Below are 17,102 nucleotides of genomic sequence, written 5' to 3'. Positions count from 1 at the left end.
CTCCTACCCATTTCCAAATCATCACGGTCAGAAAGGAGCTGACCGATTTGGCATATAAGTCTTCTAAGAAATATCTGCCTGACCAGTTACATGATGACATGGGTTTATTTATGTATCTGTATGTCTTTTTGAACCTGCCTCACAGGGAATGTGGTAAATGGAACTATTGGCAAGCAGATGGTTGACACACTGGTAGAGTCCTCTACCAATGTAGAAATGATCTTGAAATTCTTTGACATGTTCTTGAAACTTAAAGACTTAACTGGCTCAGACACCTTCAAAGAATATGACCCCGATGGGAAAGGGATCATCTCCAAAAAGGAATTCCAGAAGGCCATGGAAGGGCAAAAACAGTACACGCAGTCGGAGATTGACTTTCTCCTTTCGTGCGCAGAAGCGGATGAGAATGACATGTTTAATTACGTTGACTTTGTAGACCGGTTCCACGAGCCGGCCAAGGACATAGGGTTTAACGTGGCGGTGTTATTGACAAACCTCTCCGAACATATGCCAAATGATTCTCGCCTTAAGTGTCTGTTGGACCCAGCCGAAAGCGTACTCACTTACTTTGAACCGTACCTGGGACGCATTGAGATCATGGGTGAGGCCAAGAAGATTGAGCGTGTTTATTTTGAGATCAGTGAGTCCAGTCGAACTCAGTGGGAGAAGCCCCAGGTGAAGGAGTCTAAGCAGCAGTTCATCTTTGATGTCGTCAACGAAGGCGGAGAGCAGGAGAAGATGGAGCTGTTCGTGAACTTCTGTGAAGACACCATCTTTGAGATGCAGTTAGCATCACAGATCTCAGAATCGGACTCAGCCGACAGGCCGGAAGAGGAGGAGGAAGAAAATGAAGACTCTTCCTATACGTTAGAAGTTGAGGGTGAAGAGGACGACAAGGCTTTTGAGTGTGCCTCTGCGTTTGCCGTGGCCTGTGCCTCAGTGAAGAGAAACGTGGCCAACTTTCTGAAGAGGGCCACCCTGAAGAACCTCAAGAAGCAGTGTAGGAAGGTAAAGAAGATGACTCTGAAGGAGCTGGTGAAGGTGTTCTTCTCTTTCTTCTGGACGTTGTTCGTGGGGCTCTTCCACTTGCTCTTCGCCATACTGGGAGGAATCTTTCAGATTCTCTGGAGCACAGTGTTTGGAGGGGGCCTCATAGAAGGTGCAAAGAACATCAGAGTCACAAAGATCCTGGGTGACATGCCTGACCCAACCCAATTTGGTATCCACGATGATGCAATGGAGGCTGAGAGGGCAGAAGTGCCCGAGCCAGGTATTGCCACGGAACTCGTGCACTTCGTAAAGGGGGAGAGGGGAGATGCGGAAATTATGTCAGATCTCTTTGGACTCCAGTCAAAGAAAGAAGGTGGCTCAAAGCATGGGCCTGAAGTGGGTTTGGGTGACCTCTCTGAGATTACTGGCAAGGATGAACCCCCCACGTTAGAGAGTACTGTACGGGAGAAAAGGAAAGCACAGGTAAGCATGATTTGTTTCTATCATCTTTCTTTATCCCTAGAAGAAGACTTGCCACTCTACCTTGCCGTCAGTACTGACACCAGTTCCTAGGAGGCAATGTTGTGTTAGACACCAGCTCATCTGTGATTACCCTGATCTGATAATTCCAGCTCTGCCGTGTCTGGAGAGAGGAGACTTAGGTGGTTGTCTCAATATCTAATTGCTGAATGGTCTTCCAGTTTACATTGTAGAGTTCAAACAGGATGGTCCTTGACCCTCAACTTGCTTCCACACCTTTATTAGGTTAGTTCTCAAGGCGCACAGGTTCATTCAGTAACTGAAAGCATAGAAAACCAGGTATAGCATACGAGGAGACCTTTCTGGTGAGATAAACTTCTGCAGTATCCTAAAAGGTCCAGATGTTATCATACGATTTAGCACAGTGCCCAGTGAGTTTTTTCATGCTTGGAACATTTTCATCCTTGTGATGCAACCACTAGCCAGTTTGGACTTTGAGTCAGTCAACTAGATTAAGATAGCAGTAATTCAGAGCCCTTTGGCCATGGAAAGTTCTGGGTGTTGCAGCATCCAACTCACAGCATCATTCTAGCGATAAAGAGAGTATGGAGAGAAATGTAAAGAGATCAGAGCCCAAAGTCAACCTTTATTCATTTTGTTAAAAATAAATAAAGTTATTTATTTATTTATGGCTGAGTTGGGTCTTTGTTGCTGCACGGCAGGCTTTCTCTAGTTGCGGCAAGCGGGGGCTACTCTTCTTTGTGGTGCACGGGCTTCTCATCGCGGTGGCTTCTCTCATTGCGGAGCACGGCCTCTAGGCGCGTGGGCTTCAGTAGTTGTGGCACACGGGCTTCAGCAGTTGTGGCTCACGGGCTCTGGAGCGCAGGCTCGGTAGTTGTGGCACACAGGCTTAGTTGCTCCGCAGCATGCGGGATTTTCCCGGACCAGGGCTCAAACCCGTGTACCCTGCACTGGCAGGCGGATTCTTAACCACTGCGCCACTAGGGAAGCCCTTTTATTCATTTTTTACATGAATGTTTATTGAATAGTTAATATGCACTTGTCACTGTTTTAGGCTCTGGGAATACAGTGGTGAATGAGAAATGCATCGTCCCTATAATTTAGTGGAAAAGATAGACATTGGACAGGTCAGTACAAGCATGAAGAACATTAGGAAGTCTATCAGGTGCTATGGAAATGTATAGGAGAGATGTCTCACCTGGGTTAGAGAGTCAGGGAGAGAAGTATCAGAATCATAAGCATTCTGACAGTATTAATTTATTTATTGTTTTGCTCCCTGATGTCACCCAGGGCCTAGAACAGAGTTTGATACATAAAAGGGACTCATTCAAGGCCCACTACATGCCAGGCTGTGTTCCTAGCATATGAGAATACATTGATTAACAAAAGAGACAACACTTTTGTTTTAAAGGAGCTTAATTTCTAGTGGAAGAAGACAACAACTAATTATCATTTTTGACATATGCTAAAATAAATGAACAAGGTCGTGTGTTACAGAATGAATGTGGGCCCTACTATAAGTAGGATACTCAAGGAGCATCTGCAAAGGTATCATCTGAACCAAGTCCTGAAGAATGGCAGGCCCACCAAAAGCCAGGGCAGTCATATTCCAGGCAAATGGTACAGCATGTGCCAAGGTCCTGGTGCAGGGAAGGATTTGGAATGTCCCAGGAAAGGAACGAAGGTCTGAATGTTTGTGCTGGAAATGAGTCAAGTGATGCAAGGTGAAAATGGAGAGAAAGGCCATGATCATGTAGGCCTTATAGGCTTTGGTGTTAGGGAGCTTGAATTTCATTCTAAGTGCAATGGTCATCAGTCAGAGGGATTGGGGTGATGGAAGAGAATTGAAGATACTGTCTGATGGACGCAGGTTCTGGATTGGACCTGTGTTCCATCTCTCCCCGACCCCGTGAAGCCGTAGGACCACTGCCACGGGGCTCTGACAATGTCCTAGCAAAAGTTTTTTCTTTAGGTTGAACAATAACAGGGCGGTTATGTTTTCAAGCTTGAAGTCTTTGTCTTACCACTCTAGAGCAGCTTAATATATAGCAGGACATCTGTGTTCTGTGATCCTGAGAAAAGCATAAAGAAGCATAAAGAGAGAAAGCCGTTGGGATTTCTGACCATGGAGAGCAAAGTGGCCAGTGATATGGCTCATCACCATGAACTCGTTTATTTTGAGGAAAGTTTGACCGATTGTTATTTTTGTCTAGGCAGCAGAGACGAAAGCAGCTCATGAAGCCGAAGGAAAAGTGGAGTCTGAGAAGGCAGAGTAAGTTCTTGGTGGCATGGACTGCTCTAACTGCTGTGCTTAATCGTTCTTGATGGTAACCGCCATTTTGTTGTTATGGTAAATAGAAAGCTTGATTTCTATTAATATAAGAAACAGATATTGTGCAGGCCCTGGATACATTTCTTTTTTTTCGTTTTTATGGCTGAGTAATATTCCATTGTGTGTGTGTGTGTATCTCTTCTTTATCCATGCAGCTATTGACGGACACTTCAGTTGCTTCCATATCTTGGCTATTGTAAATAATGCTGCTGTGAACACTGGGGTGCATGTATCTTTTGGAATTACTGTTTTCGTTTTCTTTGGATGTATACCCAGGAGTGAAATTGCTGGATCATATAGGAGATCTATTTTTAGTTTTTTGAGGAATCTCCATACTGTTTTCCATAGTGGCTGCACCAATTTACATTCCCACCAACAGTGCACAAGGGTTTCCTTTTCTCCAGATCCTGGCCAGGACTGGTTATTTGTTGTCTTTTTGATGATAGCCATTCTGGCAGGCGTGAGGTTTTGTGGTTTTGTTTGCATTTCCCTGATAATTAGTGATGGTGAGCATCTCTTCATGTGTGGATACATTTCTTTTTACCCCATCTATACAATAAACACAGTCTAATAATTTTGTTCACTTTAGACTCCAAATAGTAGATCAGAGTTTCACCATCTGACCGAGCAAATTATCAAACACTCACACTTAGCAACTTCATATAATGTTGATGATGGTGATATCTAGTAATTACTGAAAAACTGTTACATACCAGGCCTTTTGCTAAGCTCTTTTATACAATATCTCATTTAATTCCTACGACAAACTTAGAAGAATAGGTACTATTGGTAATGCCCATGAAAGCCTAGAAAATAAAGGACAACATTTCTGAAGGGGAAAAAGGTTGGTAAGGCTAAGTTCAGAAGAACTTGTGTATAACTGATGTACACCTGTGACAAAGCAGGCACCGCTCCTAAATACAAAGTTGACATCCAAGCACTATGGGTAATAAAGCCCTGAGGTCCCCACCCTCAAGGAATAATACATCTCCCACCCCCAGCCAAGATTTCTCTTTAGCTTCCCTGCCAGGGCCAGGCCTCCCCCTCCCCTCCGTGATGAGTGGGCTTCTCATTCCTGCAGCACGGAAGATGGGGAGAAAGAGGACACAGCCAAAGAAGAGCAGGCTGAGGCCGGGTGGGCAGATGCGACCAAAAGGAAGAAGCGATGGTGTGGCCAGAAAATTGAGAAGCCTGAAGCCTTCATGGCCAGTTTCTTTAAAGGGCTGGAAATCTATCAGACCAAGCTGCTGGTGAGTGCTCTGGCCCTGGCCCCACTCGGGTGCAGGCGCTGGCCCGGGCGGACCTCGGAGAAGCGGCCACTGACTTTGTTTCACGTTTGGTTAGTTGTTCTTCCTCGTCTTTCTCATTCCTCTTCCTTCCCTCTTCTCGATTATCTGTCTGTCCCTTCTGTGTTGGAGGGAAAGGAAAAGGGAAACGGCAGGTGCTGCAGCCCCTCTACCCCGCCCTCTCTCTAGAAGAGCTGCTCCTTTATGTGTGCTAGGTGGGGACTTGGCCCATCCTGGTCCAAAACTTCAGAAGTAGTGCGATCATTCAGATGCAGAAAGAACATTCCTGTGTTGTGTCAGGTTCTCACGCTAGTCCTCAAAAGCTTTGTTACTCCACACACCCTCAGCCCAGCTTGTAATATCCTTTCTCTGGCAAATTGCCCACTGAGGCACAGTTGCTGAAAGCCAGGACTACACCTCCCAGCACCATTGGTGGGAGCCCCCCTCCACGGAGAGGGTGAGAGCTTCCCCAAGCAGCTACCATTCCAGGCCTCAAGTGTCGATTTTTCCCGGGAAGATGGCAGTGGGTATGGGAATGGTTCCCCCTAAAAGGGGAGAGGCAGAAGCGCTGGGTCTGTGACTTACAAAGAGACAGATACTCAGCCTCAGTCTGGCTGCAGCCAGGGTGGGAGCTTCAGGGGTCTTCGGTGGGCCTAGATCACTCATAATTTCCAAATGGACCGCTTACTTGCTGTGTGGAGGGTACACGCACACGCGCGCACACGTACCTTCATAACAGCACGAGTCCTGTGCTGGCGGCGTGTTTAGGCATTTGCTTCCCTGAGGTTTAAACCAGAGCAGGGTTCCCTTGAGCATCATTCTAAGCAATTTTTTAAAAAATCATCAATTTTGCTCCCCCCAAATAAGTTGTAAGAAGGCCAGGACAGTCCTAGATGAGTGGTTACCAAAGAGTAGGAGTCGTCCTGTGTAAACTTCTAATCAGAGAAGATCATCTGTGTGAAAGAGGGAAGGTCCTTCTCCCTGCCAGAGCTCTTCTACTTCTGCCTGTCCTTTTCTTTTCAGCACTACCTGGCCAGGAATTTCTACAACCTGAGGCTCCTTGCTCTGTTTGTAGCCTTCGCTATCAACTTCATCCTGCTCTTTTACAAGGTGACGCTTCATTCAGGGGGTATTTGGTGAATAGATTATACACTTTTTAAAAAGTAATAGAGGTTATGCTCTTAATTCAAGCAAAAACTTTAAGGAAATTTCTAAGACACTGGCTCCTAAAAAAAGGACACTGTCTTTAGCAGTGGGGAGAACAGAGAGACTGGTTGTAAGGGAAGCCAGTTAGGGCACCATTTCAATCATTCAGGCTTGTTTTAGTTACTACTTAATTCTTCAGACATTTGTTGGGTGTCTACAATGGGCTAGACCCTATATTAGGAGCTGTAAGGTATTTCAAACTGAATGATAAATACAGTTCTTTCCCTGAGGAATAAGGTAACAAAGAACCATAATAGTTGGCACGTGTGTTAGAATTATTATGAAGGAAGAATTAATAGGAGTTGGTTTCTGGATGTGGAAGACAGGGACTCATCAAGATAAATGAAGATTTTGCATGTTGGTAAGTGGGTCTTGTACACTGTAGATGCGTAATAAATGTTAGTAGAATGAACTAATGAGTGCTGTAGGTCCTGGATTCTTTTTTGGCATCGTCTTTAACTGGCTATTCTGTCTCCTGCCTCTCTCCCTTCCTATTGAAAACCACAAATCTAATTTTTATAAAACATGCTCTTATCCACATCAGTAGTGCACTTGATAAACTAATGGCTTGCTGTTGCCCACAGCAGAAAAATGGAAGTCTGTAGAGGGGTGTGGCGAAGCCTAGCTTTAAACACATGGAGAGGTTGAGGTGACTCAGCCATGCATGTGGAGACAGCCAGCAAGCAGCTGGACATGCATGGTAACAGCCTCAAAGGCGCCAATTTGGGAGTCACTGTGTAAGGATGGCAGTGAAGCCACGGGTGTTAATGGCATCTAAGAAAGAAGGGAAATGTCTGCACTTTTGCATATGCGAGTTTGTCCTAGCCTCCTCACAGGCTGTAGCATTTTTTTTTTTAATTTATTTGTTTTATTTATTTATTTTTGGCTGTGTTGGGTCTTCGTTGCTGCGCGCGGGCTTTCTCTAGTTGCGGCGAGCGGGGGCTACTCTGTTGCAGTGCGCAGGCTTCTCATTGCGGTGGCTTCTCTTGTTGCGGAGCACAGGCTCTAGGCACACGGGCTTCAGTAGTTGTGGCACACGGGCTCAGTAGTTGTGGCTCATGGACTCTAGAGCACAGGCTCAGTAGTTGTGGTGCACAGGCCTAGTTGCTTAACCACTGCGCCACTGGGGAAGCCCCAGGCTGTAGCATTTCAAAGATTACCTCCTGCAGCTGAAGGATTGTAGAACATGTAGTAACACTTTCCTAACTTTTCAATTTTTGGCTTGTTTTCAAGAGAGAGGTTTTGTCTCTTAAAACTTTTGTTTGCAGTTATTAGAGATCCTGGAGATTCCCAGGAACAAGGTACTTAAAAACCTCATTCCCTCATCGAGTAATACGGAATCACTACTATTTGCACAGCAAATGCCAGCAGTATAAAATACGTGGGGAGAGCCCAGTGGCGGAGGTCTTTCCGGTGTTTCTAAGAGAGTGTGTGTTTTGGGCCAGGTCACCGAGGAACCTTTAGAAGAAGAGACAGAAGACATTGCAAACCTGTGGAATTCCTTTAATGATGAGGAAGAGGAAGAAGCAGTGGTATTCTTTGTCCTGCAGGAGAGCACTGGATATATGGCCCCAACATTGCGAGCCCTGGCCGTTATCCACACCATCATTTCTTTAGTCTGCGTGGTGGGCTATTACTGCCTGAAGGTAAGTTGCCAGCCACTCTGAATGTAATCAGACTCCTTGGGGAAGAAGCATCATTTTTGAACCCAGCCAGCCCTTTGTTCTCTAAGACTTTAGACTAATAGCCTAAGGTTGGTGAAGCCACAGCCTGGGCACCACCCAGGAGCGGGTTAAAACTGCAGACTCTTGCCCCCTACCTAAGCCTTTTAAATCAGAATCTGCAGTGAACATGATCCGCAGGTGATCTGTATTCACACTCTGGCTTGAGAAGCCTTGGTCCAGGAGCCTCACTTCAGCCACCCCTCGTGACATTGCACAGAATCCAAATCGTCGGGCTAAGTCACGCATGGAGCTGGTAATGAGGGGCTCTTCTCACCTTTGAATTTATGTTGAAATTTTTATAAAAATGCTTTTCACCTTTCAGAAATTATTAGGTCTTAGCTATTTGAGATGAGTTACTGTTTCCGTTGTCCTATTGCTGCATAACAAATCACCCCCCAGAACTCAATGGCTTAAAATGATAACCATTTTCTCTCTGATTCTGTGTCTGCCTGGGCACATTAGAGCGGTTCCTCTGCTCCCTGTACAAGTGGTCACATCAGCAACCAGCTGGGAGCTCAGATGGGCTACTGTCCAAGACGGCCCATGCACGTTGGCAAGGGAACAGCTGGAGGGCTGGGCTCAGTTGGGGTAGCTGGGCCTCTCTCCCCCTCCTTGTAGACTCAGGGCATCTCCCTTTCCATGTGGTCTCTTCACATGCTCTCTCCAGCTGGGTAGCCAGACTTCTTGCACATGATGGCTTGGGTGTCCAAAAAAGAGCACAAATGGAAGCTGCTAGACCTTCTTAAGGCTTAGACCCAGAACTGGCAAGGTGCCATTTCTACCACATTCTGTTGATTCAGGCAGGTCACAGGGCCAGCCAAGATTCAGTGTTGCACAGAGGGTGAAGGGGGCTACACAAGGGCGTGAATAGCAGGAGATGTGGTTCTCTGGGACCATCTTCAGACACTGCTATAGTTTTGTCAATCTTCAGTCATTCTGTTTTAGGTGTTCCAAGTCCAGTTCTGTTTCTACTACATACACCACAATTGTTTTTTCTCAGTACATTTTTTCTTACTTCTCTTAAGTAGGAAGTTTCCTTGGCCCTATACCAAGCCACCTTTTCCCTGAGAAGAGTCCAGGAAGTCTTTTCCTATCCTTGTGGCTCTCACTTCCCCCAGTGGACTGCAGTGTCACCTAGGAAGTCCAGCTGCTCTACTGGAGAGACCATGTGCCCTAAACTGCCCTGAGGCCTCCACTGTAACAATGAAAGAATGGATACTGGAGCCTGGCCTCCGGGGTTGGACCCACAGCTCTGCCACTTAACCTCGCCATTCCTCTGTTTCCTCATCTGCAAAAAAAATGACTATGATAATAATAACACCAACCGCTAAAGTTGCTAAAGGGAGGATTTAAATGAATTAACATGTGTAAAATACTCAGGGCCAGACGTAGTAAACATGAGAGCATGTTCGCCACTATTCCTTAGTTCACCATCTAGAGCTCAGCTTGTCGGCTAGGGTACAGGTAACCTAGAGAAAACAAAAATAAACACTAGCTAGGGAATAAAAATGTGGAAGTTGTACTTACAAGGGAATACAAATTCCTAAAAGATTGACGGAGAATGCTTCAAATCCCAGTGATCAGTACTGATCTAAAACTTGATATTATTATTGTAATTCAGAGTCACCGCGACACACAGCAGACACTAGTCAGGGTGGCTTTCCCTGCTTCCCCTCCCACATGATCCATGAACCAACACCAGGCACTGATTCTGCAGTGTGCAATGTCCATTAGTAGCCTTTGCCACCTTCCTGTCATGATTCTTTTATTTTCTCAGTGTTGTTGCCTTGTTTAAAAAAAAGGGTAAGCAGGAACTATATTCAATATCCTGTGATAAACCATCATAGAAACGAATATGAAAAAGAAGGTATATGTATGTATAACTGAGTCACTTTGCTATATACCAGAAACTAACACAACATTGTAAATCAACTATACTTCAGTGAAATAAATTTTAAGAATAAAAAAATAAATAATTAAGGGAGGAAGAAAAAGGGTAAGCAGTAACTCTTTACAAACCATTATCTAAATTTTGCCTTTTTGTCTTGGAAATAAAGGAGCAGCGTGGGTTGTACGGATATCATGAGATTTGAGAGGGAGTTATTAGAAGAAACAGTTTGGAGACCAGGGTCTCAGGGATGTTGCCAAGCAATCAGTAGCTTCCCAGGTGGATGCGAAGCCCTAGCTCTCTCTGAGCTAAGCTTTTCTGGCTAGTGGAGCTCTGGCTTTTCTGCCTTCTCATTTCCTGGGATTCCAGTCGTCTCCTCTGACCTTGCTCATTCTGTCCCTTATCTGAAGTGTGTGTGTGTCTGGCGATGGTTGGAGCAAGTGGATTATCTTCCCAGCATTTTCTGTGTATGTACTGCTTTTGTGATAGGTCTTTAGAACCGTGCCACCATGTGTAGGCTAGAAGCAGTCATAACTATAAGAGAATGGGAAACGATGGTAGGGAACAAATAAGTGTGCCAGGCAGGAGCTCTTCTTGGAAGGAATGTCAGGAAGAAAATTTCAATAGCGAAAGCCTATGCACAGAGCCCAGTGAATCCTCTCATTGTAACCATTAAGCCATATTTCATTAATCAGAATTCAAAGACATGAGATGAATATGACCCTAGCCATTGAAGGGGGTTGGAACTCTTCATCGTATTTCTGCAGCTGTCCAATATATTCTAGAATAGTTTATTATGCTTTCTAAGTCTTGGTTTACCTCCAGCCTAAGTGTTTTAGGAGACCTAAGTCACTCGGCCCTGTGATTCATCTAAATACGGTCTTCTCACCAGGACGGGTCAAGAAGTCCACAGTTTGTAATACTATCAGCTGTTTAAAGGATGACCCAAATCATATCAGCTTTGGAGAGGGAGGTGTGTGAGCCAGAGGACTGAGAAGTGATTTCTTTGGCTTTGGACCCACAACGAGGCACCCTAAGAATCCCACTACAAAGAGTTTGCTGCCCTGAAGTTGGAAGGCCAATTTGTGAGATACGCGTGGGAGAGGATGCTTTCATTAGAAAGCCTTCTCTGAGTAACCAGTGTCTTCCCACTCCTAGGTTCCTTTGGTGGTATTCAAAAGAGAAAAAGAAATCGCCAGGAAGCTGGAGTTTGATGGCCTGTATATCACCGAACAGCCTTCTGAAGATGACATCAAGGGGCAATGGGATCGCTTGGTAATCAACACACCGTAAGTTTCCCCCCACCCCAAAAAGAAAACGGAGTTTCTATTGTAAATAGGATAATACCTTCTTCAGCAGCCCTGGAGACTGATTAATATAAGCCTTGCTTTGGTTTCTGGGACTTGTTTTCTCCCCTGCCTTTTCACAAAGTAGCCTGTCGTGCCTCCAACAGTTATATGTGTCCCTATGCATTTAATGGGGGACAGAGGATATCATCGGAAAGTGCTGAGCATTTTTAATTAAGACCAGATGGTCCAGCACAACACTACTTAATCTAGTTTTCCATGTTCGAGTCGTACAGTGTTTCCCTGGCCCGGGGTTTCAGTGATCAAACTGATCAGCTTCTCCAGAGTCCCCAGATGGCACAGCAGCCCTGTGACAGCACCATCTCTGAAGTCTTCTCCCTAAACAAATAGCCTGGTTGGTACTAGAACGCCTCCCAATATAATTTGATAGGCAGTTCCACGGGCAGTTAAAATAGGCCCATCTGGGTGGGGATGTTAGGACCCGTGGGGTGAAGCCTGCCTTCTAGGTAGGCACGTGTACAAGTGCTAACGTGGTGGAGACAAGCATTGATTCTAGAGGCAAAGAGGTAGAATACTGAGTCAGCTTGATAACGTAGACACCTATGACCTAGGGCGAGGGAATCAGGTTTTATAAACCTCAGTTTCCTCTTCATTAATAGAGGGATGAGAATACCACCGCCTGCAGTTCTGGGAGGCCTCATGAATGGATTGTCACATGCTTGGTACAGTGCCTGGCGCATGGCTGTTCGTTATTCCCTTTCCCTGTTAAAGAAAAATGGCCATCACCAATAAGTCGGACAGAGAAAGACAAACACCATATGATATCACTTATCTGTGGAATCTAAAAACACAACACAGAGAATGCAACAAAAAAGCAGCAGACTCACTGATACAAGAACAAACCAGTGGTTGCCAGCAGGGAGAGGGAAGGGAGAAGGGGCGATATAGGGACAGGGATTAAGAGGTATAAACGATTAGGTATAAAATAAGCTACAAGGGTATATTGTACAACACAGGGATTATGGCCAAATGATTAAGATTGTACATTTTAAGTTATGTATATTTTACCACAATAAAAATTTAGGAAAATAATGACCATCACCATGAGCAAAGGTGATGCTCTAACGCCGGTGTATTCACAACAGGGAAATGAGAGTTGCAAGATAAATTAATGGGATGAAAGAAAAGTCAAGAAATAGGGCTGAATATGTGAACAAAGATGACTGTTGAGTCTCTCGGCTGTGCCAATAAAATATGCACATCTAGAAACGACAACCCTGACCCCTGCAGGAAGAAAATTCTACTATTCAAAGGTGGTTAGGCAAATTGAGAGAGGCAGCTCTACACAGGCACCGCTGAGCTTTTTTTAATGGTCCCGAGAAAGGGAAGCCTCCTCTCCTAGGGAAAAATAGGTGTGAGCAGGCAAATCAAAAGCTTGTTTAGGCCTGCAGGTCACTGCCAATCTCCTCACTTTTAAGGAAGAATAAGGGAAACTACTAAGACTTATTTCTGACCCTTTGTTATTATAGTATAGAAAGTTTGAATATCACATAATCTCATTCCTTGGTAAGCTTTCTGTAATTATCAGTAACGCTTGTGTCTGTGGCACAAGATGATATAGCCTAAAAGTCCCAGGAAGAACGCAGTTCAGTTTCTAGAAGTTTATCCTAAGGAGGTAATGAGACAAGAACACTAAACTGTTTTAACAAGGACAGTTGCTGACATTTATTTGAAGTGGCTGAAATGCCCGTGAATAGGGAAACGCGTGTATAAGAAAAACAGCTGTTTTAAAACATTTAGATCAATGAACTTCTGTTATTCCTTCACGATAATGGCATCATTGTGCATGTAGTGCTTTGTAACCTGCTCTTTTTTGAGCTAACTATATGTCATGGAGAGCTTTCATTTTAATTTTATTTTTGTATTGTTAAATACACATATAGAAGAAAACATAAAAACGTATATTTTAAAGTACAGTAATAAAATGAACTACAAAGCTTTAAAACTGGAACATCGCTGAAAACTTTGAGGTCCCAGACGTTATCCTCTCTGGCCCGGATCCTCCCCAGACCCGAGCTAACCACCCTCCTGACTTCAGTGCTATCCATTCTTTTGCCTTAGTTTATAGTGTTACCACTTAGGTATGTGTCCCTAGATACATGGTTTCATCTTAACTAGTTTTGAGCTTCATATCCATGGAGTTATACTATATGCATTGTACTGTCGTTTGAATCTTCTGTTCAGCACCCTCTTCAAGAACTCATCAGTTGAATACGTTGATATGTGTGGCCCGAGTTGGTCATTTTCAAAACTGTAGCATTTTCCATTAGGAGTATATTATTGTGCATTTATCCATTTTCCTGACCGTGGCTATTTCAACTGTTTCCCACTAGTGTCTGTTGGAAACAGTGCTGTAAGGAGTATTTTTATACCTGGTGCACAAATAAAAGAGTTTCTCTGGAGTAGGTAGCAGGAGACGAACTTGCTGAATAGTAGGATATGCAAATGTTTGCCCCCATTTACATTAAACCAGCACCCTGTGAGCATTCCTGCTTCTCTGCCTCCTTGTCAGCACTTGTTATCCTCAGATAACTTTGCTCATCTGGTAGGTGTGTAATAGCATCTCATTGTGCAGTCTGCTAGTTTCCAAGAGGTGAGCAGCTTATGTTGTTTTTCTTGACCCTTCATATATAGATCTGTCACTTATTTATGCATTTCCCTTCTGAAGGTTCTTGGCCTACCCCACACTTAAAGGAATATTACCAAGTGGAATTATGGCTTCGACCTTGAAGGAGCTTACATACCTGGTCAGGAGCCAAGAATATTCAGATCAAAGTAAGATCACATCTGTGAAAGGGTCTTGACCAGAGCCTTTAGTCACTGGCCCTGCAGGATCACTTGTGGAATTTTCCACTTTTTGGATTCTAAATACCATTCATGAAAAAGATCAAGTAGCAGAATAATGGACAAAGAAGGAGGTCAAAATAATTACTTCCATCCCCCGTAGATAAAATCTATTAGCAGTTTGCTTTGTTTTTAAGTGGCATTTGGATGTTTAAGACCAAGACTGCTGGGGACTTCGCTGGCGGTCCAGTGGTTATTGACTTCGCCTTCCAGTACAGGGGGTGCGTGTGCGATCCCTGGTCGGGGGAACTAAGATCCCACACGCCTCGGGGCCAGAAAAGCAAAACAGGAGCCATGTTGTAACAAATTCAGTAAAGCTTTAAAAACGGTCCACATCCCAAAACAATCTTAAAAAAAAAAGCACACCCCACAGGAGTTATGCAGGAATGGAGAACAGAGTAGAAGAGCGCTCCATTAAGAAAACCCCCACGTAAATTAACTCACGGTGATTTCCAGACTGGAAACTTCATAGTTAGGGACCTTGTCTACACCTCCCACCACCGTGTCCCCAGCACCTACCCCAGTTACTGCCATAAAGTGGGCACTCAGTGAAGGAAGGTTGAATGCATGTGTTTCCTGCAGGGTTTGGTTTCTAGTTACACTGAGCTCAAGACACATATCCCTGCCTCTAGCTAGTCTGTCATCACGATTCCTGGCTCTTAACCATAATTTTGAAGTAGAAAATGCAAAGGAGCTTTCCAAGTGTTTCAGAACTCACCGCAAAGCAGTGAAACCAGAAATCAGACCTGCGGTGACTCTGAACTTCAATCAAGTCTTGAATTCTTCAATGAGCAGGACAAAACCCCAAAAGATCACAGGTCCAGACAAACTGCAAAGTTTCTTGATGTGCTTGCCTTGATGTTAAGAATCTCCCTGTTTCGTTTTCTTCTTCAGATCTTTTCCTAATAACTACTGGGACAAGTTTGTAAAGAGAAAGGTATGCCTTGTTGGGGGGCGGGGCAGGGGGAGTAAATTCCATGACCTCCAAAGAAATGTAAATTGTTTTTTTAAATTCTCCATATACGAACATGAATAAATGTAATGGTGCTTTTATGATGGCATCTCGAGAAGAGTAAGCCACGGAAGGGGTTTTATATGAACGCATGTAGGTTTGGGGCTTAGTTCCTATACTCATCTGCCTTAATCAGCTTAACAAAATCACTGTTTTCTACATACTAGGTTTTTTCTCTCCTGCTAAATGATAGCTAGAAAAGCAGTTTTCACTTAATTGTCTGTATCATTTGTTTTCTCTGGAGGTTATTTTTTTCTCTTTATTTTCCTTTTGCATTTTGACTCATGTCTTTATCAACCCCTTGGAAGAGCCCAGAGCATAACACAGCTCTGACGGCACTGGGGCTGGAGAAAACATTGGTGGTGCTGCACGGCCTGAGCTCACCCTGTCCTCCTCTCTGCTTTAGGTGATCAACAAGTATGGAGATCTCTACGGAGCAGAACGCATTGCTGAACTCCTGGGGTTGGACAAAAATGCCCTCGACTTTAGCCCAGTAGAAGAGACCAAAGCAGAGGCAGCCTCCCTGGTGTCATGGTACAGAGCTTAGGAGTTAAATCCCACAGTCTGGCTGACTAGACCCTTTATCTTTCCAGTCCTCTTCCCTGTGCTACAGGGAAAGCTCACAGTCATGTCTTCGCTGTCTTAGACTCTGGTCTCGCCTAAGTGTTTCTTCTAGGTTCTAAAATACGGGCGGGGGGGGGGGAGAGCACTGCTTTAAAAAAAATTGAAAGACTTATCAGCCTTTATGCCTGATAGAGCTGAAAGAGAAAGACTAATTAAAATTTCAGGGTGTGTGATTCAGCCACTCTCATTCTCATGGTGAACACATACAACTTGATAAACCTCAGAGCTGTATTTAGGTTATTAAACCCGAGAGAAAAAAATTCATTTTTTCCCTTATTAAACACTTAACTAAATCTTGACATTTTTAAGTTTTGAAATGATTTGTTCCCCTTTAGGCTAAGTTCCATCGACATGAAGTACCATATCTGGAAGCTGGGAGTTGTTTTTACGGACAATGTAAGTATGGCATCTGGGAAAGCAAAATTCTGTGCCCCAGGTCCAGGGATGTCATTAGATGCCACAAAGAAACAAGCTATGGAGGCAGCTCAGGAAGACGCAGGGAGTGCTGGGCGAAGACAGAGGGCCCTAGGGTGCTGGGGGGACACTCCTCTCTTGTGCAGTAGTATGAGGCAGATGGGGCTTGACTTGGCAATTCTTGGGCCAGCTCAAAGCACCTCAGTCCCCTGAATGCCTGAAAAGCTGCTCAATTTCTTCCATTTCCACAGTCCTTTCTCTACCTCGCCTGGTACACGACCATGTCAGTCCTGGGCCACTACAACAACTTCTTCTTCGCTGCTCATCTGCTGGATATCGCGATGGGCTTCAAGACTCTGAGGACCATTCTGTCATCTGTCACTCACAATGGCAAACAGGTATGGGGTTTATACTGCTGCAGAACAGGAGGGACCTAGATATGGTTAGGAAAGAACATAACCAGTGGGCTTCCCTGGTGGCGCAGTCGTTGAGAACCCTCCTGCCAACTCAGGGGACACAGGTTCGAGCCCTGGCCAGGGAGGATCCCACATGCCGCGGAGCAGCTAAGCCCGTGTGCCACAACTACTGAGCCTCAGCTCTGGAGCCCGCGAGCCACAGCTGCTGGGTCCACGTGCCACAACTCCCGAGGCCCACGCACCTAGAGCCCGTGCTCTGCAACAAGAGAAGCCACCGCAATGAGAAGCCCATGCATCGCAACCAAAAGTAGCCCCCGCTTGCATCAGCTAGAGAAGGCTCGCGTGCAGCCACGAAGACCCAACGCAGCCAAAATAAAAAAAAGACCAATGACTTAGATATATATAGATCTATACATATATACACATATATACAGCTATATGTGTACATAGGTAGACATATAGAGCTATATATGTTATATACATGTATGTGTGCAATTT

General features: G+C 44.7%; 1 protein-coding gene across 1 annotated transcript in view; it reads left to right on the top strand.

Moving 5' to 3' along the window:
- Positions 1-17,102, top strand: part of RYR3 (ryanodine receptor 3) — a 563,044-nt gene that overhangs the window by 534,806 nt on the left and 11,136 nt on the right. The window contains 10 exon segments of the mRNA XM_060146948.1: positions 146-1,473; positions 3,705-3,763; positions 4,905-5,073; positions 6,133-6,219; positions 7,761-7,961; positions 11,086-11,216; positions 15,033-15,075; positions 15,557-15,684; positions 16,110-16,170; positions 16,440-16,586. Of these exon segments, the coding sequence (XP_060002931.1) occupies positions 146-1,473; positions 3,705-3,763; positions 4,905-5,073; positions 6,133-6,219; positions 7,761-7,961; positions 11,086-11,216; positions 15,033-15,075; positions 15,557-15,684; positions 16,110-16,170; positions 16,440-16,586 (2,354 nt within the window).

The sequence above is a fragment of the Lagenorhynchus albirostris genome, chromosome 1 (assembly GCF_949774975.1).
Source record: "Lagenorhynchus albirostris chromosome 1, mLagAlb1.1, whole genome shotgun sequence".
NCBI classification, from domain to species: Eukaryota; Metazoa; Chordata; class Mammalia; order Artiodactyla; family Delphinidae; genus Lagenorhynchus; species Lagenorhynchus albirostris.
The sequence above is the reverse complement of the archived record's forward strand: the minus strand, read 5'-3'. Positions and strand labels throughout refer to the sequence as shown.